General features: G+C 44.1%; 1 protein-coding gene across 3 annotated transcripts in view; it reads left to right on the forward strand.

Annotated features, from left to right (window-relative positions):
• LRRC28 (leucine rich repeat containing 28) overlaps positions 1-13635 on the forward strand; it is a 73029-nt gene extending 59394 nt beyond the window's left edge. For all 3 annotated transcript variants that reach the window (XM_088452691.1, XM_088452690.1, XM_088452692.1), the window contains 4 exons: positions 1905-2007; positions 8300-8475; positions 9931-10090; positions 12265-13635. In XM_088452691.1, coding sequence (XP_088308817.1) covers positions 1905-2007; positions 8300-8475; positions 9931-10090; positions 12265-12337 — 512 coding nt within the window. In that variant the 3' untranslated portion in view covers positions 12338-13635. The remainder of the gene's footprint in view (positions 1-1904; positions 2008-8299; positions 8476-9930; positions 10091-12264) is intronic.
• The last annotated feature ends 8578 nt before the right edge of the window (positions 13636-22213 follow it).

Below are 22213 nucleotides of genomic sequence, written 5' to 3' on the forward strand. Positions count from 1 at the left end.
TGTGTGTGTGTGTGTGTAATATATTTTTTTATTTTTTTATTTTTTTTTTAATAGACAAAAAAACCTTACGGTTTCACATGTCCCATTAGGGCTGCTTAGACATCATCTGAAAATTCACAAAACCTATTGATTTTCTGCCACTCAAACTTCAAAAACCAATGAAATTACGATCATTAAGGCTGATACCTTAATGAACGTGTTCCTTGCGCAATACAGATATGGTATCACACCCTGTGTTTAACCTCTGATTCAGCACTCTCACAAAATGAGATTGCTGTCACTCACAAAATGGTGGAGCTGCTAATTCACAGAATTGTGTGTTCATTGGAATACACACATGCAGTCTATGCAACTGAGGTTTGAGCAGTTATGTGGCTCCCACATCCCACTCAGTGCCCACAATCTTCCCATTTGATCACCAAAACAATCTCACTGACTTCCAACATCCTTCTCACTGCAAACATTTATCTCATTTAGAATACACGTTCAGTTCTCTTATTTTTAAAAATATCATACTCTGTCTATGCATGTACACTTCCCCTATGTGCCTCCATGCTGCTATATATTTCCCAATGCCTACTGCTCTGTGGTCTCCCAACTGTGATAGTCTGTGTTCCCTCATCAGCGCCAATGTTTTTTTTCCCCAGCCGCACTGCCCTGCATCCGTGCCTTTTCCATAGCCATGTTGCTGTCGTTATCTCATCTGTGGCACTTTCTTCCTCCATCTGCACTACTCTGGTCCCCCAACTGTGCAACTCTATCTCCCTGGAGCACCCGCACCACTCTGTCTTCCTCCCCATTCACACCAATCTGTCTTCCCCCCCAATCCCTACTGCTGTGTGGTCTCCAAACTATGGTAGTCTGTGTTCTCTCATCCTCACCAATCTGTCTTTCCCCCAATCCCTACTGCTGTGTGGTCTCCAAACTATGGTAGTCTGTGTTCTCTCATCCTCACCAATCTGTCTTTCTCCATCTGCACCACCCTGCATCTGTGCCACTCTGTTTCCTTCTGCACCACTGCCTTCTCATAAGCCATGCCGCTGTCTTCCTTTCCTCTGTGGCACTCTTTCTTCCTCCATCTGCGCCACTCTGTCAGCCCCAACTGTGCAATGCTCTCTCCCCCCCCCCCCCACCCGCACTACTGTCTTCCTACCCATCCACACTCCCCCAATCCCTACTATTGTGTTCTCCTATTTGTGCTAGTCTGTGTTCCCTTATCCGCACCAATCTGTCTTTACCCATCTGCACTGCTCTGTCTTCCCATGTCCGTGCTACTCTTCCCCCATCCACGTCGCTGTCCCCCCAAACCGTGCCACTCTGTATCCACGCCATTGTTTTCCACCCATCTGCATTACTTTGACTACTCCCCCACTTCTGTGCTGCTTAACCTTCCCTCCTCTACATGCCTTTCTGTCTCCCCTATCCATGCTGCTGTCTCCTCCCCCCTCCCCATCCGCACCACTTTTATCCCATCTGCGCAGCTGTATGTTCTGCTTTGACCTCAGTTGAATAGACTGCATGTGTGCTTTCCAGCATTCCAGGCGACATTTGGAATGCGCATGGTGACATTTCCACTTCACAGTAACAGCACTTACAGTTGATTGGGGAACTCTAGCAGGGTGGAAATGTGATAAAGTGCCCTGTTGGAAAGGTGGCATCTGTAACGCAGTACCATGTTGAAAGTCACTGAGCTCTTCAGTATGGGCCCATTTTATTACCATTGTTTGTCAATGGCTGAATGAATGCTTCTAATCACCTGTTGGCAATGGGTGTGTCTGAAATGGCCAAACGTGTGTGTACTGTATGTATGTATGTATGTATCAATTATAATTAGTGTCTTTTTATGTGTTTATAGTGTGTGTATGTGTATATATGTATTCTAAATTTTCCTTCTGTTCTTTGAGACTTGGGAAGATCACGGGAGCTGCAGTATGTCTATGTGGATAACAATATTCAGCTGAAGGGCCTCCCTTCCTATCTCTACAACAAAGTGATTGGCTGTAGTGGGTAAGCCATTCCCATTTCTTTACATTATAACTGTCCTGTAGAAAAAAAAAATGGTTAATAGTTATGCTTCTATTTCAAACTAATATCTAAAGTTCGGGATGTAGTTATGATGTGGCCACCGGTCTCGATCCCGACAGCGGAATCCTGGCAAGGGATTTAACATAGGCGTCGAAATACAGACTCTTATGATAATCCCGACGCCAGACCGCCGAGTACGCCAGCCCGAATGAGGGCAAGTCCAGGGCTTCCTTAGTGTTAGCTGCGGGGGGAGGGTTAGGATTAGGGAGTCTAGAAAGGTTAGAGTTAGGTTTGGGGGGGGGGGGGGGATTAGGTCTAGCCACCCCTAAGGGGGAGGCTTAGGGTTAGGCACTCCCAGGGAGAGATTAGGGTTAGGCACACCCGTGGGAGGGGAGGGTTAGGTTTATGGAGCGTTAAGAGGGGGTTGGGTTAGGCACCCCAGGCGGAGGTTAGGGTTAGGCACTAGGGGGGAGGTTAGGGTAAGGCACCACTAAGGGAGGGTTAGTGGGGGAACACTGGAGGGTTGGGTACTTACCTACCCAAGTCGGGATCTTCATCCATCGGGCATCCACTGTCGGGATTTGAACCGGCGGCTAAACAACCGCCGGTATTTCAATCCATTTCCCTGAAGTTCATCCTCAAACTACTAACTTATTTGCTTGCGCCTGCCACCTTGCAATGTTCACTACATACATGGTCTGTGCATTTTAGCCATTTTTGTTGTGCTCACATAAAGCACAGACCTGCGTTTTAGGTGCAATTGTAGCCAATGTATAGCAGAGCTGTATCCAGGGTAAGATAAAATAATCAAATGTGCTGGAGTGGTATAAATGCAAGGCTGAATACAAGATGTAAGAGGGTTCATGAAAACCAGTAAATTAAAGTGATCTGAAAGCAAAATACCCCTTTTAAGGGCCTGCTGTGCAAATGAAAGTGTAAATGTATATGGCTATTATATCTGCCTTTGTACATTGTGTGCCTTCAATGCAGTAGTGGTTTTCTGTTCAGAACTCTACAAAGTCTGTCTGCAGTGGAAAATGGTGACTCTGGCCAGCATCCAAAGGGATTGGAATTGCTACCCGCTGATTTAGGTGTGTGTGTGTGTGTGTGTGTGTGTGTGTGTGTGTGTGTGTGTGTGTGTTCTCTATCAGGGTCCATAGGGTATCCACAGGATACCTTGGGTATAGGTGATGACATCAGGCACCATAGAGTTAAGTTTTCAGCCTCCCAGGATGCACTAGGGTCCCCTTCCTATACCCCGCCCCCGAGCCAAGGCATCTCAGTTTCGTTGGTGCCCGGCTCGGAGTCGGAGCACCTGTTTAGAGGGGGGCTAAGGATAGCCCCTGAAGTTTTCTTCGCAAGCAGCTGTGGCTGCTCATCTGGAAGTACAGCATGGACAGTCAAGGCTGACGTCCATGCTGTCTTCCCTACACCCCGCCAGTACCAGAACGCCGGTACTGATCCGGGGATGCTGGTAAGCATCTGGGGTCACAGCTAGTGGTGACCCCAGATGTTTGGACCATGGCCGAATTCAAGGGGGCAGCATTTAAGCAGCAGGGTCCCGTGGTGGGTCTCTGCTGATACATGGTCCAGAGTCCCCAGGCAGGGGGCTCCCTGGGAACTGGCTGCAGCGTGGTGTCGTCACCCATGCAGGGTTTCCCGATACAACTGATGGTACCCCACAGTCTCCCTATTTCCCCTCCCCAGGTCTCTCAGGAACCTGCGTGGGTTAATTCACTGACAAGTTCTGTACAGCATTTGTCGGACGTGTTACAAGGGGAGTCTGTGTTGCGGCCACATAAGCGGCCGGTGGCTTCTCTGTCCGCTCCTTATGAGGATGACGACGTGACGACCGATGATGGGGAGATTCTGGATCTATCTGACTAAGAACCTCTCTGTACTAAAGAGTCGGACGCTAAGTCCAAGGTTTATATTCCTGGCCTTATTCGGGCAGTCCGCACAGCTTTAGTTATTGAGGATGACGATCCTCCGGTGTCCAAGTCCAAATATGCCTTTTTTAAGGATATTAAGGGTGACGCCACAGTGTTTCCTCTTTCGGGTCAGTTAGTAGACCATTTAGAGGAGGCGTGGAAACACCCTGGTAAACGGTATCAGCCTCAAAGGCGCTTAGCGGTGGCTTTCCCGTTTGCGGACAATTATTTTTCTAAGTGGGAATCCCCTCCACAGGTGGATTCTCATGTGACACGCCTAGTCCGAAGTGCCACATTGCCCATGTCCTCCTTGAAGGATGCCACGGACCGTAAGGTGGAGATCTGCCTAAAGTCCATTTATTCCCTCGCGGGGGGGGGGGGGGGGGGGGCATCCAGACCGGCTATGGCCGTGTGTTGGGTAGCCAGAACTATGGCGCGCTGGGCTGATAGTTTGGAGGAGTCTTTGGATTCCGACTGTTCAGTTGAACAGGCCGAGTTGGTAGGCAATCTCCAGGATTCGGCCACTTACATCAATGAAGCGGCCTTGGATATCAGTACCCTCACATCTCGGATTTCTTCGGCAGCTGTTGCTGCTCGTCGCACCTTATGGTTGTGATCCTGGAAGGCGGACGCTGATTCCAAAAAGGGCTTGGAAGCTTTACCCTTTAATGGAGAAGTCCGGATCTGGACAAAATTGTGGCCACGCTAGCGGCAGCCAAGTCTGCATGTCTCCCCCGTCTGCTACGGTCCCTTCCAGTTCGGGTACGTCGTCCTTTCGGCCTTACAGGGCCAAGGGTAGGCCGAAAGCACAGTCTTTTCCCCGACAGGCTGGCCCCAAGAAATCGGCGATGCCCAGGAAACGGGCCTGGAGTACCAGACGTCCGGCCCCTAAGTCTGATGACAAACCTGCGGCCTGACGGTCCGAGCCTCCCTTTGGGGGATCCCAAAGTGGGACGCCGCCTGCTGCAGTTCGCCCAGTGTTGGTCAGTAACTACAGACAATTGGGTTCACGAGGTGGTTTCTCACGGGTATGCCCTCTCTTTTCGGCACAGGCCCCATCCCGATTCTTCACCACAGGTCTTCCCTTAGACCGGAACAAAGCCATGGAACTGTGGAAAGTTTTGCACACTATGCTCCAGGCTGGAGTTATAGTGCCTGTTCCATTCTCCCAGAGGGGCCAGGGTTTCTATTCCAATCTATTTTTGGTGCAGAAACCCAATGGGTCGTACCGTCCGATCCTCAACCTCAAAGCCCTCAACAAGTCCTTGCGGGTGCCGCGGTTTCGGATGTAGACCCTACGGTCCATCATTCTGGCGCTGGAACCTGGGGATTACATGGTGTCGTTGGACATACAGGACGCTTACCTGCATGTCCCTATTCTTTTACACCATCAACAGTTCCTCAGGTTTGCCATCCGCAACGATCACTTTCAGTTCCGGGCGTTACCTTTTGGCCTGGCGACATCACCACGGTTATGGCGGTCATGGCGGCTTTCCTGCGGCTGCAGGGAGTCCGCATGTTGCCGTTCCTGGACAACCTTCTGTTAGTAGCAGGATCTCCAGAGCTCCTTCTACGCCACTTGGATCTGACGATTGCGGTACTGCAACGGCACGCCTGGTTAATAAACTGGCAGAAGTCCACCCTGATCCCGTCTCAGAGGATTCTGCACCTCGGAGCCTTATTGGACTCCAGACAGCAGAGGATCTTTGTGACGGGGGAAAAGATTTCTGCCTTACAGCGGAGGGTGCGCAGTTGTCTTGCAGAGCCGCCGTGTGTCCCTGCACTCGGCGATGAGGTTACTGGGCTCCATGGTGTCAATATTCGATATGGTGGAATATGCCCAGTTTCACTCCAGACCTCTGCAGCAATTGATCCTGTCCAAATGGAATGGACTCGTAGAGGTGTCCCGCATCCTGGTCTGGGCAGAGTGCAATCTCCCGGCCATATCAGCCGTATTCATCCCCGGAGTCCTCAACTGGGAGGCGGACTTTCTCAGTCGCCAGGATGTTCATCTGGGGGAGTGGTCTCTGCACCAGGATGTCTTTCAACTTCTGGTGGACAGGTGGGGTCTTCCAGAGATCGACCTCATGGTGTCACGGCACAACAACAAGTTGCCGGTGTACGGGTTTCGAACAAGAGACAAAAAGGCATCTCTGGTGGATGCTCTGTCCGTCCAGTGGACGTTCCAGTTTGCTAATCTCTTTCCTCCGTTTTCCCTTCTTCCACGGGTAATCCAGAAATTCAAACAGGAAGGAGGGACGCTCCTGTTGATAGCTCCCGCGTGGCCCAGGCGGCACTGGTTCTCAGACCTTCAGGGTCTGTCCGTGGACATTCCTCTGCGGTTGCCGCTATGACCGGACCTACTGTCACAGGGTCCTTGTCTTCACCCGGACCTGACTCGGCTGTCTTTGACGGCGTGGCTGTTGAGACTGCCATGTTAAGGTCCAGGGGGTTTTCCAGCTCCGTAGTACGAACTATGCTAAGAGCTCGGAAACCATCTTCTGCAAGGATATACCATCGTGTGTGGCATACGTTCTTCCAGTGGTGTCGACCGAGAGGTTATGCCCCTCAGGAGTTCCGTCTGTCTAGAGTGTTGGCTTTCCTACAGGCGGGACTAGACCATGGGCTTCGCCTTGCTTCTCTGAAGGTGCAGGTGTCTGCCCTGTCCGTCTGGTTCCATCGTAGGATTGCTACAATCCCTGATGTGCGCACCTTTATGCAAGGTGTTCTTCGAATTCAGCCGCCCTTTGTTCCACCAGTGGCACCTTGGGATTTAGCTGTGGTCCTAAGGGCTCTCCAGGGACCGCCGTTTGAACCACTAGGCTCAGTGGACCTTAAATAGCTGAAAGCTAAAACAATTTTCCTTCTGGCCATCACTTCGGCCAGACTTGTTTCTGACTTAGGGCTCTCTCCTGTAGACCCCCTTTCCTGATTTTTCATGGGAACAGGGCAGTGCTGCGCACTCATCCTGAAATTCTTCCCAAAGTTGTTTCACGTTTCCATATCAACGAGGAAATCATTGTGCCGGCTTTTAACTCGCCTGATCTTTCAGTGGGTGAGGCCACTTTGGACGTTGTGCGGGCCTTAAGGATTTATGTTGACCGCACTTCTTCATTTAGGAAGTCGGACGCCTTGTTTGTCCTCTATGGCTTCCGTAAAAAGGGTTGGCCTGCTTCAAAGCAAACTTTGGCAGGTTGGATTCGTATGGCAATTTCAGAAGCTTATCTTCATGAAGGCCTTCCGGTTCCATCCTCTGTGAGGGCTCATTCCACTAGGTCTGTGGGTCCTTCGTGGGCAGCTCGACGTGGTGCCTCTGCAGTCCAGATCTGCAAGGCTGCCACGTGGTCCTCTGTCCATACCTTTGTGAGGTATTACGCGTTTGACACCTTTGCCTCTCGGGATGCTTCCTTCGGGCTGCGGATTCTCCTTTCAGCACAGGAGCGTCCCCACCCTTAAAGGATACTGCTTTGGGACATGCTCAAGGTATCCTGTGGATACCCTATGGACCCTGATGTAGAAAATATGAGATATGGTAAGAACTTACCTTTATCTCTATTTCTACGAAGTCCATAGGGTTCCACAGGACTCCCGCCCTGTCGCACCTGTGCTGCAGGTGGTCTTTACTCTGGTCACCGGTTTTTCCGTCTCCCTCTGGTGAGAATGTGATTCTTGTGTGTGTCCAGAACTTTCTTCTCTCTCTTCCTTCTCCTCCGGCCTATGGCTTGGTACGTAACTGAGATGCCTTGGCTCGGGGGCAGGGTATAGGAGGGGCACCCTAGTGCATCCTGGGAGGCTGAAAACGTAACTCTATGGTGCCCGATGCCTGACGTCATCACCTATACCCAAGGTATCCTGTGGAACCCTATGGACTTCGTAGAAATAGAGATAATAAAGGTAAGTTCTTACCATATCTCATATAATATATATATATATATATATATATCTATCTATCTATTTCTTATTTTGTATGTATATTATCCTCAAAATAAACTGCACTCGGAGACAGCATGTAGCAATGAACCAGTGTAATGGTCAAACGTTTTCAGGGAAAAAGCTCAGTCATCAGGATCACTGTATGTGGTCCTGATGATGGGGTTTTTTCCCTGAAAATGTTTGACCATTACACTGGTTTATTGCTACATGCTGTCTCCGAGTGCAGTTTATTTTGAGGGTATGCTTATTTGAATTTGGATACAGAGTGCCAGCATAGGGAGATTTGCTATATATTATAATATATGAGGCTGTGTTTAGCTTCGTAATAATCTTAGATGCTTTTGTCAGTGAATTACTGGAAATCAAGACACCATGTGTTGTTAACATTTCCATCCTTACATCCCTCACAGCTGTGGCTCCCCTCTTCCCATATCCGAAACAAAGCTGCTTTCTTTTAGCTCTGGGCCGCTCAGCGTCCATCTCCCGGTCGAGGTGAAGTCCATTGGTTTGTCAGCTGATGCAGTGTTGCCTCTACAAGAGCTGTCACTGCGCTCTCTCCATGCTGCTTTCTGCTCATTATTACCAGGTGAAACTCTTCTTCTTTCTACAGGTTTCTGAGATTTTATTTATTTACTTGTATAGCACCAGCATACTCCGTTGCACTTTAGAATTGGGAAAATAACCTTAATAAAGCAAATCTGGGCAATAATAGACAGAGAGTTGAACTGGTCAAGTGTGCCAGTAATTGGCATTCTTATGAATTTTAGCTTAGCCAAAAAATGACTGCTTTGTATTTTCCATATTAATTACTGTTTGTTACCTTGTGATAAAAACACTCTAAGCATCTCCCCTCTGTCACATCTGTGGGGGGAGTCATTCTCTGAAAGCCCCACCTTAATCTTACAGCACATTGTAACTAAATGTGCGTCTTCAGCACTGGAGAGTGGCACTGCATACCGTGGTGTTTACTGATTATGGCACTTGATTGGACTGCATCCATGGCAACTTAACTAGGTGCTATTGGCGTATCTATAATGGGTGTCGAGTGTGCGGACCAGGTGTACCCATACAATCATTATAATTACCTCTCCGGTTGCATACTGAAATCACCAGGAAAATTTAGCTGCGGCCATTTTCCCGGTGATTTGCACATGCACACTGCTTGTGCGCCATGTTCCCGGAGACCTGTGCAGGAGCAGTAGACTCTAGTTCAAAGCCAGAGTCTACTGCACTGCTGGAGAAAAGAGGCCCATACAGAGGCTGCACATGGGGCCCCCCTCTCTCTTAAACTGCCCCTGCTAGGTGCCACTTATAATACCCACTACCTGTCCTAGCAGCTTCAATATGAAGGATGGGAGAGGTTCTACAGCAATAACATCTCCTCTCCTTTCTGTTTGTGCTTTCCAGCAACTATTAGAAGGTAGCAGTGAAGGTCCCATGAGCTGAGCCACATCAATGTTCTACACATGTTGTATACTTAAGAGAAAAGAGTTTAATGAAAAGGGTTGTCCTAAAGCTGGTTACTGCTTTTTATATACACACATACATACATGTAATTGAGGTTTCAAAACAAATATGCACTGCTGCTCTGAGATCCACATCTCTTATGCTAAATAATTTAGCAAGAAGTTGAGTCTTCGCACTCTGATGCTTCCCCTTAATTGTGCAAGGAGATAAACAAGTGGGTGCGTCATAGTGTAATTCTTTATTTCAGCAGCTAAAGGAATATACAAAATGTGTATTTAGAAAAGTTGATGGTACACCTTCACAAACCCAGAACCCCCTGGCGAGGTCTGAGTGATGAAACGCATCAGTTTGTAGCTTTGTACACTGCAAGGAGAGATCATATGTTGGAGCTCCTGTGGACTTACATGGAATGCATATTTTGTATATTATTCCACCTGCTGAATAAAGTGCACACATGCATTTTTGTTTTAAACTGGAGAATTCATTCACATTTTATGTGTTTGATTATTTCTTCTTTTATTACTAATTTTATATCAAATTGATGTAAATTGACCAGTTTGTTTTTGTTTTCTAGATTTAAGCTGTCTGTCCTACATATCATTACCCAGAAGTCTATTGGAGCTACTGCAGTGCCCCCTGGGACACTGCCATCGCTGTAGTCAGTCCATGTTTACTATTGTTTATCCAAAACTCTTTCCTCTGAGAGAGACCCCTATGGCTGGACTTCATCAAGGGTAATTCATGAGCTAAAAAGTAGAGCCTTATGTCTTAAGTGTACTGTTGTTGGGCTTTGATTCAAAGTATTTCAGTAAATGGGTATGATATTAGTTGAAGGATGGTGTGTTCTCTAAAGGTTACTAGCCGAGCATCCCTAGGATCTGTACTTGGACAAGTTCTCTTTAATAATTATATTAGAGCTACTCATTAAGGAAAAGTGTTTTTCGCTGATCAACATTGTTTGGAATAATGTTCAAGACTCTGAAGCAAGTACAGTTTAATGCAAAATTATACACTTGGGTCTCCAAATGCCAAGGCGGAATGTAATGTTACCGAGCAAGAACAGAATCTGTGATTGACTAAAAGACAGACGGGTCATTCCATGCCAAATCCTCACAGAAAAAATAACTTTTCAACCCGACCGTGTCAGATTTTTATGAAATTTAGTAGGATGATAGACTGCATGCAGTACTTTCATATGTAGATTTTAGCCCTCAGTGATACATGGTGTTCATGCTAGCAGGTTACATACATGAAAAAATTAATTAAAATTTATGCTTGCAAGGTCAACTAAAACGAACCATAACTTTGCTTCTAATTGTGGTAGAACTTTCATGTTCTTGTTTTGAAGCTAAGGGATCATATTTAAATATAAAACTATTTTTTATGAAAACTATTGACTTACATTTCAAGGTCACATGATGTGACATTTGACCTTGAATATCTAAAAAAAAAAAAAAAATGTATGTTTATTTTTTGTACATAAAGTATGTTATACACTTAAATATAATATCTCTCTTTGGTATAAGTTTCATTTTGGGAAGCCTTTGGGAACAGGTGTAAAAAAAATATTAAGTATGGCAGTTGAACCCTTCTTGCACTAACCATGTAACTGGCGATTTCAGACTTGTCTTGTAGTGTCTCTCTGGGCAAACTTTACTAAGCGACGGGTTCTAAACACCGGCAGTTTGGTGCTGGTTTGATGGCGGGTTCTATTCTGTTCTAAACCCTGGGGGTTTGGTGGCGGTTTTGCAGCGGTTTTTATAAATGAGGGCCTTGGTCTACTCTATTCTAAAATATGTTTTGACTGCTGTTTGGTGGTGGTTTTGCTTTCTGCAAATTTACTAAGGCCAAAACCGCTGCAAAGCTGCCATCAATGAGTAATATGGAGGGGATGGAGCATTTGAATTTAAACTAATAACTGTATCCATGAGATATAGAGGGTGTATGGAACATTAGAAGATCTAGAGTGCATCAAAGAGAGATGTGGGAGTTGGAGAAGTAGAAGTTATATATAGGGAATGTGTATCAGTGAGGCCTACTTGGAAGATTGAACATTAGGGGGGAGATGTACTAAGCCTTGAAAAGTGATGAAGTACCAACCAATCAGCTCCCTAACTTTCACATTACAGGCTGTATTTGAAACAAATGGCAGTTAGGAGCTGATTGGTTGGTACTGTATCACTTTTCAAGGCTTAGTACATCTCCCCCTACGAGTTTAGAGACTTTGTATTATTGAGATTAGGAAAATTATACTAGCCATTGTATATCATTGAGAGGTTATATAGAAGTCCAAATTGTAAAGAGTGTGTTATCAATAGACTATCTAAGAAGTTATGTACAACATTAGAAATTATATGAACATCATGTTTAACTGAAACGCATGCACTATAAGTTCTATAATGCTGGTTTGTGCATGGACACAATAGTTTCCAGCTCCGCATGCTTATGGGCTATACGGTGTGAGTGAGTACGTCCACTTTTAGACAGTGCCTTTTAAAACAAATTAGTTTGACAGAATTTATCAGGATAATAAAGTATGGATCATTGATGGGTTGAATTGAAAGATTACAGATAACCAATTCCTTTATATACAAATCTTATATGGATTTTTGTTTGTTTTGTTCTTTACTTATTAATTTTTGTATTAATTACACAGAGATTATAGGGTACATACAGTATATAAAAAAAACAAGGATGGGCGCAGAATTTTAACAGGCTATACTGAATTGTTATGGTATAAATTCTGACCACAAGTGACAAGGGCAGCATTTGCAGGAAAACTGTATCCTAGATAAGGAATTCTAGTCATTATAATTCAACTCCAGTGTATTTTTGTTAAGCCGAAGCTGAATAATTACTTTCCAGGTTGCAGTGCTACTTCTGACCATTTACTTACTTTTTGTTACAGGAGGACAGCTGTTAGTTTTGTGGCTTACTGCTGCTCCACCCAGTGTCTCCAGACATTCGACCTTCTGAGCTGATACACATTTCACTGCTGATATTGGACTACTCCATTTTACACCATCCTCTGATGTTAGAAACCTCAAAAATAACCAGCAGCTATGTCTCCTGGGTTTGCAGATTAGTATATGAGCAGTCTGAGGTCACCTCTTATCGGTGTTGACTCCACCTTCTTTGGCATCTTATCTCACACTTTCCTGGTCCTTTCCCGCAGGTTATGCCATAAAGACTTTGTTCTACTTGTGTGGTTATGGATGTTTTTTGTATACCAAAGGGAGGTGGAACTAGGATCCAAAATACATGAGGAAAGTAATTGAACAAAGACTTATTCTGGTCTTAAACTATTTTTTTAGTCCATAGATATTAAAAGCAGAGGATTTAGACGAGGATGTAAATCTTTCTCTCAACTACAAGTAACTCTAATCTTTAATCCTATATATAGTGTTTATTTGGCGTTTGTTTAAATTCATTTCACTAAATGGGCCAGAGTGACTCTATATACTTTATTTATTTTTTTAGTTATATGAAATGTGACTTTGAAAGCAGGGTTTATAAAGCTAAAATGAAGACCAATAAAAAAAATAGCCTCTACCATGCAGAAACCTCCTTTTAATAATCATTGTGCATAGAATTTCATAGTCCTCAGTTTGACGTACATTTAGCATACATATATACATGGTGACCTTTTGTTTAAGGAAGCAGCATATTGAACCAACCAAAGAGCCACCTTGTCTTCTCTCTGGTATGCACTGCTTCATGCTAAGCCTTCTACTGCCTCTGTCTACCAGGACAAGCCTAGCAGTAGTAATAACACAAGGCACAGGAGGGTCTTTACTCAGTTGCTAAAGAACAAAAGCGCACGTGACTCTTACATTATAAATATGACCACTGTTACATAAAACTGAAAATTCTAACGAGGTCAGTTTATTAGTGAGTGTTGAAGCCGCCTTTGAATCCTCAGACCGTAATATTGGTGCTTCGTCAAGAGTGAGTATCTCAGGCTTTCAAACTCCCTTTTATCCATTTCACTGCCAGAAACCAGAGCAAATCCTTTATAAATGATAACTACTGAGGGGAAAGCAAGTTTTATGTGTGGACACATCTGCCATAGGTTTTACCTGGGATGTGAATAGCTGCAGATGTTTCTTGGATCTCTTGTGCCAAAAGTAAATCTCAACGCAGCATGCTACGAGGACAGCAGGGCTGCTGACCAGGCAGACCTATAACCGGCACTGGAATAGATCATCACTTCTTATGATCTCATCTCTGCAACTTCTCAACAAAATGTGGACTTAAATAAAGCTGCTTTTTATGTGAACCTTAAGCGTGTTCAGTCATTAGTTGAAGTACACTAAGATTTTAATATTCTGAATCTGAAGAGGCTTACAGCCATATCGCTCGCTTTTTAAGTTCATATCATAAGATGACTTATAAATATTACCTGAATTTTCAGATATCTTATGGTTGAAAAACATTTAAACTAATGGCTAGCTAGAGAACAGTCACATAGTAAAAAGCTAGGAGTAGCCTTGGTTTCTTTTCAAGTTCTATTGTAATGAGTAAGGAAGGGATGAGGGATTTTAGAGCCTAGAATACAAAAAAAAAATATATATATATGTTTGTTTGCGTCTCCAAATGCTGCAGCTCCCAAGTAGATTGGTTAGAAATATATATGACCGTATAATTCCAGCAGAAAGCTGCTTAACATCTAGTTATAAACTAATGTGTGGCATTTTTTTTTCATTCTATGTGTACTGTACCATCAGTTTGTCACCAATCCTGAAGCTACAGTGGCTGAGTGGTTTACTTAGGTCTCCAGAAAAATGGCTGCTGCTTGTACAGTTCTGTTAGTAATAGAGGGGCACTGTAAGGTGGAAGTTAATTCACCCAACATTAATGGGCTGAAGACCTTTTTGAGAAATGGCACCTTAGCAGATTCAACAGGCTTGCAGTTCTACTTGTATTCCACAGACAAATAGTTTTAAATAATTTTGCCCCATAAATATTTTTTGTCCCCTTTAAAAAATAATTACACTAATAAGTGTATTGTGCCTTCTACTTTCAGAGCCATTTCTTAATTTTATTTTGTGCATCTTTTCCCTCAGTTTGTACAATCTGGTGATTTTGTATTTTTTGCATCCCAAAAATCAGGAAGGTGTTGTGTATTGTGGTGGATTTTCTGCTGTTTTCTAATGTTAAACCACCAGAGTTACTAAAGACAAGTTACACAAATATTTGATTAAATAAACATACAGAAAAACATCCAGAAATTGTTTAGTAAATTTTCCACGTTGTCTACAGTAATTCAACTCCCCTGTGTGAATGCAATACAATTGTGTAATCTCCTGGCCCTTTTTTTTTTTTTTTTTTTTTCTTGCTACATTTCAAGTATAATAATTATATACATACACAGGGTGTTCATAAAGTTCCGCAACCATAAGGGGAAACTATTTATTTTACAGTATGTGTTAGAAGTGCCCACCATTCTGTGCTTCACACAAATGGACACTGCTGATCATGTTCTTGAACACCCTTTGCAATGTTTCCGTTGAAATTGCATCCACACAGTTCTGAATGTTCGCTTGCAATTTTGGAATACTGTGCTGGTAAGTTGCATAGACTGCATCCTTCAGGTACCCTCACAAGAAAAAGTCGAGTGGTGGTAAATCTGGAGTTCCTGCAGGCCACAATCCCCATGAGTTCAGTCGGCCTGGGAAACACTCTTTCAAGTAAGCCATAGTGTTTCTGGCTGTATGGGCTGTGGAATTGTCCTGTGGAAACCATGTGCAATCTCTCTGTCGGCAACGTGTTTACAAATCCTTGCACCATCGTTATATATCGGTCACTGTTCACTTGTGTCCTTCTGTCAACTGCTTCTTGCGTCAGTGACATTCCCTGTCTCCTGAAACTTGTTGTATAGCCGCTTGATGGAGGATCTGTTTGGAGCAACTGTTCTGTACTTTTCTGTGAAGGTCACTTTTGTCCGGGCATGACTGCCAGTGTAGATGGCCTGTGTGACAATGATTATACGCTGCTGCAAAGTGCACTCTAATGGTCCTTAGTTACGATTTTCAATGTTCTTCACCATCTGGAAAAGAAGAAGAGAACAATTACATGTTTGACCGCACGGCCGCCTCGATGTTTGTCCAGTGCGCATGTGCACGAGGGAGCCGGCTCCTTCGTGCGCATGCGTGAGACCCGCTACGACCGACAGCGCCGGTCGTAGCGGGTCTCTTTCCAAAGGGGGCTTAAAACTTAATTCAATTGTAAAAAGTGGTTGCGCCGTAATTTTCTATGATGCTAGCTGCATTAAGGGCTTCATTCAGAGGCGGCCCTACGGTCTACGACCGCACGCCCATCTCGATGTTTGTCCAGTGCGCATGCGTGAGACCCGCTACGACCGAAGGCGCTGTCGGTTGTAGCGGGTCTCTTTCCAAAGGGGGCGAGCTGTCGATGTTGATTGACAGCTCGCCCCATTTGGAAGGTAGGCCGGGGGGGGGGTGGCAGCCCAAACGGAGGCGTTCCCATGGGAACGCCTGCCGTTTGGGGGAGGCCCCACTGACATCACTAGTGATGTCAGTGGAGAGCTTCCGGCTCTGACAGAGCCAGAAGCTCTCCGGGGCTTACGACAAGTGAGACCCTACCCTAGGGTCTCGTCGTAAGCCCCGATGGTCGCGATTGTCTATGACCATCGCGACCATCACCCTAGCGGTCATTAGAGCTGTGGGTGTAAACCCACAGCCTAACGACCGAAACAGAGGCGACCGCTTGCATCCTCCGACCGCCTCTGAATGAGGGCCTGTGTGTGTAATCTATATATATATTCTCTCTCTCTCCTATGTGTCAACGGGCGAACTATCCTATTCGCCCGAATGAATAGGATCGGGAGGAAAAAAAATATTGGTGACAATCTGGGCTTATCTGCGAAAAATCCCCGTCTTTCGACGATCACGTGGATCAATTAGCACCCGAACAGTGTCCGGGGCTAATTGGATATGGCGATAAGATAGATATATATATTTTGTAACACGGGGTGTTGAAATGAGGATTCCAGATAGGCAGGTATTTTTGGTAAAGCAGTGGCATTATTAATAGCAGTAAATACTGCACCTTAGCATACGTGAGTTTAGGCACATTACATAAAATAAACATAACTCTCAGCACTCCTTGTGCTAGTCAGTCAGCAGTGGCTTGCAGCCACAATTTGGACATGCTCTCCCAGCATAGCCCTTGGACTTTGGCACTACAACACTGTGTCCCTACTTCCTGGCTGCTACTCAGCATCAGGTCAACGAGCATCAGGTGTGTGAGGGTTTTAAACCCTTCCTGTTCTCCAGTGATTATTCCAGCTGGGTCTGTAAATGTGAAAACCTGGAATTCCACACCTACACTGCTACTGCAGAAGGCACAGGTTTCACTCCAGCCCTCTCATATATTCTGAATTCAATTAAAGAGCGTATATTCAAGTAGTCAAATATAAGATACATTAGTCATTTGCGACAGAGACAGTATTGATGAAAAGGTCTTGGGATCTTGAAACGTCGACTAATGTATCGGTGTTTTTGATTCCTTGAATATATGCTTTTTTTTTTATTGAATTCAGGAGTGCCACCTCTTTTGCGGGGCTGTTATGCAACGCTATAGGAATATCGTATGTGTGTGTATATATATATATATATATATATATATATATATATTATATACACACGCCAATCAAAGTCCATAGTAATTTATTTTGCTACTTAAGCAGTGGCATCTATAAATCCTGATGTGTTAAGGAGTTTAGATATGTGTTGTCTACAAAAACTCTGCTCCTTACAGTTGGATTTGACTTTCAAAGTACGCTCTCAACAGAATGAAAGATGTAAATGTATGCTTCTCATTGACTTGCTGAATCCCATATTTAATTTTAGGGGCCCCAAGGCACACGCTCCCCCCTTCCTTAAATCTCTTGTATAAGAATCGCAGCTTCTCCCCCGGAGCATGCTGTGAATATGACTTCCAATCTGGGCATTGGCCCAAAAACCCACAGAGACAGACCGAGTGGTTACTTTAATTGAATATCGATTGAATTCCTGCCATCAATCTGTTTTTTACTCTAGTTGCTCAGCTACGTGTGTATGCATCCAGAATGATGGAACTGATATATAGGTCTAAGAAACCTTCACTGGTTGGACTTAAAGTACATGGAGAGGACAGGTAGAGGCTTTCATCAACGTTTTCTCAATATGTTAACACGTTGACAATAGTAAAATACTTATAAAGTAATATGGTGTATATCGTACATATGAGCTGTGACAACAGTCCGATTATTAAATTTCATTTCCAGTTTCACCCATGAATTCAAAAGTTTATTGGGCAACACTGGGATGCAATTTGTTAATTCTGTGTTGTGTGTCTCCGTAAAGATTGTTAACCTGGTTCTGGAGCTGCTTAGGGTGGAGGTAACCACCCTCCTTAAATTTACAAATAAAATGCACAATACAGTGTCCCAGGAGATTAACCTACTATTCTCATAATATTGTTGTCTAATAATAATTAAACTATAGTGAACTTAATAAGGTCTCTAATAATAGTGATGATAAAGACACTACAATAATGTAGAATTTAAAATAGTCTGTGGATTTTATTGTTAAAATACCAATATTGTTAGGTGTGTAGTTAAACTATATTATCTGATAACTGGCCTTTATAATACAGGGTGAACCATATGTGTGGAAGCACCCCTTATAAAATGGAAATGAGTAAGGAAATATTAATACAGTGTCTACACACATGATATGGGAGTTGGGGAAAACTCTTTAGGGTATGTCACCAGTATGGTGGCCATCTTGGATTCAACTCTAATTTTTTAATTGGGAAGGTAGTCATGTGACTATGGTGTTCTTTGTTGTAACGTATCTTTACAAATTCTCCAGTTTTAGCAAAATTTATAGGATATGTTCGAAGTGCTCTCCACCATCTTGCAGTGTTAAGGCTATTCTATTTTCTTATTCCTGATGAACCTTGACCAACATGTCTGGCTGAATCTGAGCACAAGCATCAACAATTTGCTGTTGCAGATGATTACGATCTTGTATCTTCACCGCATAAACATGTTTCTTCAGGTAACCCCACAGAAAGAAATCCAACGGAGTTAAATATGGGGATCTTGGCGGCCACTGGACTGGACCTCTACGACTAATCCACCTTTGGGGAAATTGTACATCAAGATATTCCCTGACAATGAGCCCATAATGCGGTGGGGCACCATCTTGCTGGAAGAAATTATCAGATGATGGGTCATATCCTAACAATGAAGGAAAAATCTCTTCACTTGCAATCTCTTGAAATGTGCTGCTGTTAATGTTCCATCAATGAAGAATGGTCCCATAATACGGGTACCTAACAAACCACACCATACATACTGTTTTGCCGAGGCTACAACCCTACAGGAATCTATCCAGTGAGGGTTTGTCTCTGACCAGTACCTGTGGTTCTGTTTGTTTACCTCACCATTGATGAAGAATTTTGCCTCATTACTAAACAATACCTGGTGTGGAAATTGAGGGTTCAGTTGAAGTTGCTGCGTTACGCAGTGTGAAAATTCCACCCGACAGTCTGGGTCATCCTCAGTCAGGTGTTGCATCTGAATCGTGCAGGGGTGCCATTTATTATGTGTACACCAAGTTCTCAAAATGGTGGTATGACTAACCCCACATTCAATAAACCAACGACGAGGGCTACGTTGTGGGCTCTTTGAAAATGATGCCAGCACAGCAGTTGTTGCTTCATCTGTAACAATTTTTAGTCCTATTTTTTTGGTTTATCTGCAACTGATCTAATCTCTTTAAATTTGGCAATGAATTTGGCAAGTGCACTGTGAGTAATGGGTGGCCTAATTGGGTGACTTTGGTTGAAATCATTTACAATAGCATGTGTGCAGATATCAAGACAATCTCAACACGTTCTGTTTGTGTTAGTGCAATTGTCATTAATGTCACTCTGCAAAATAAAACTCTGTTAAAACTGGAGAATTAATAAAGATACGTTAAAATGAAAAATACCATTGTTTTTCTCAGGGGCATCGCTATGGGGGTGCGGGCCTCACTGGGTGTCACCATCTGAGGGGTTGACACCAAAACGCCGGCTCCTCTTCAGTGACAGGAGCCGGGTGCTGCAGTGTGACATTCTCCTGCAGCACTCTGCTCCTGTAACAGAGGAGGAGCCGACAGTGCAGGCGCTAGTCTCCAGGGGCAGCCCAGCTTCACCAGAGATGCTAGGCCCCCTTTTCAGAAGCGCACGGTGGAAAAGAAAATTCACAGAATCATATACCATCTTTATTGTGGATACAGCCAAAAAGCAGCCAAGCTTAATCCACTGTCAATCATAGAACAAATTCTTACTGTAGTATATACGATATAACTCCATGAATGAAGAGGCCGGGTCTTGGGAGTTTAGAGGAGGAGTCAGCAGGCAGATCAGTGCTTTCACGAACATAGTAAACTAAACTTTCCAAAGTGCCTGAGAAGCAGGATATGATGGAGGAGAAAAACCATGGATGCGCCCATTCCCGGAACAGCAGCCAACATAAGACTTGCTGGAAGAGTGAGCAAAGACCAAATGAGGGAGGTGCAAAGACAGAGGGCAACACCATTACTGTAAGGCTGGGTACACACCTAAAGATTTTCTGTCTAACCATCCAACTAGTTGAGTGGTTGGAATGAAAATCTGGTAACATATGGGAGTAACTGATGATCAGCAATTTGCTCCTAAATGCCAGAAAACAGATGTAAATGGTCGTTCAGACAAGTTTGTTAAATATTTGATCTAAACCACAGGTTCTCAAACTCTATCCTCGGGACTCCACACAGTGCATGTTTTCCAGGTCTCTTCACAGAATCAAAAGTTAAATAATTATAACCACCTATGGATCTTTTAAAATGTGTCAGTGAGTAATGATTACACCTGTGCACCTGCTGGGTGACCTGGAAAACGTGACCTGTGTGGGGTCCTGAGGACCGAGTTTGAGTACCACTGATCTAAACAATTTGTTCAAACAGTTTTTGTCCATTTTCTGGCATTTGGGAGCAATTTGCTGATTGTCATTTGCTTTCATACCTTACCAGATTTTCATTACAACCACTCAACTAGTTGGATGGTTGGACAGAAAATCTTTACGTGTGTACCCAGACTAAGGACGATTAAATCTGCCAGTCATATCAAAATAGCTACCAGTATAACAGAAGGAATTGCCAGTCAGAGGCGAATCTACCAATGCCAGAGATTAAGAAATTGGATGAAGTGCAAGAAGTCTATTTATTACCAGTAATTTATATAGTGCACACACATTCTATAAAGGCGCTTTATAGAGAATATTTGTCCATTTACATCAGTCCCTGCCCCAGTGGAGCTTACAATCTAAATCCTACCACATGCTCACACACATACACACTAGGGTAATTTTGCTAGGACCCAATTAACCTACCAGCATATTTTTGGAGTGTGGGAGGAAACCCACACAAGCACAGGGAAAATATACAAACTCCACACAGGGGCCATAGTGGGAATTGAAACCACGGCCTCAGGGCCTGATTCAGAGCCGCTCGTAAGCGGCCGCTCGTTCCCTCCGAGCGATGTTTAACCAACTGCGCATGCGTACGGATCGTTATACGCATGCGCGAACCAGTCAGTGCGGTCGAAATGCATGTGCTCGCAAAATAGCGAATGCCTGATAATTTGAGTGACAGAATGAAGCGTATGTGGGTGGTAACAGGGGAAGGTGCTTGAAAACGGGGAGTGGAGATCCGAACGCAGGCGTGCTTAAAGGTCAAAACGGGCGTTTTATGGGTGTGCATAATTAAAACAGCAGCGTCATTGACCACGTCACTGGGTTATTTTATAGCCAGAACTGCTCGCAAGATTGTGGTAGCAAAAACCACAAGAATAGCGACCAGTTCATACGCTGGTCGATGTACTCTATTAATCTAATAAATAGCGGACATGACGTAGGATGCGAGCGGCCAGGGGGCGTATTTATCAAAAAAACGACCGAAAGTTTTGTTAGCTCGTTCAGACCTAGAGGCGTGAACAGACCGCAAAAAGTGAACGGTTCATTTGAATAGCCACCCCTATATTCTGGACGAGCGAGCGCTAATTGCGTCCGGCTCTGAATCAGGCCCTCAGTGCGGTGAGGCAGTAATGCTAACTATTACACCATCTGTGCTGCCCCAGTCCAGAAATAATATTGAAACTGTTTCAGTTTTATGCAGGGGAATATTGATCTGGTCTGTTCTCATTGTACAAGGTGCCTGTAGCTAATACTACTTATACATTACAACCTATTGAAGAGAGCCATTATAGACCCATCCAGGCCTGATCCATATCTCTAATTTTTGTTTTTGCTTCTCAACTAGGAAACCTCACTCGGAAACAAAAAGAAAGAAGGAGCCCAATAAGCCAACCATTAAGAAACCCCTTAATGCCTTCATGTTATATATGAAAGAGATGCAAATAAAAGTTATAGCCGAATGCACATTAAAAGAGAGCGGCTATCATTAAAATTCTAGGAAGGATGGTGAGTTTATGATGCTAAGTGATTATCTGATGTCTACAGTCTAATAACGTGATTACATGGTTACTCCATAGCCCAGGCATGAATATTTATAGAAGTTCACCAGAATAAATTCAGTTTACAAGCTAACACAACTGCCTAATGTTCCATTATTTTGCAAATATAACCCTATTCTTTTTAGAACATAAGCAGGGCCCTCCCTCCCATTGTTTTATCACTGCCCTCAGGCTCACTAGCTCAGCCAATAGGTATATGCTGCAGTTATGCTGACATGTCATTATGTTACTGTGTTTAGCCTGTTGTTGTTTTTTTTTTTTGTATCTTTGCTCAGTACGGCCCTGCG

The sequence above is a fragment of the Taudactylus pleione genome, unplaced genomic scaffold, assembly GCF_031769625.1.
Source record: "Taudactylus pleione unplaced genomic scaffold, aTauple2 ptg000556l, whole genome shotgun sequence".
Lineage (NCBI taxonomy): Eukaryota > Metazoa > Chordata > Amphibia > Anura > Myobatrachidae > Taudactylus > Taudactylus pleione.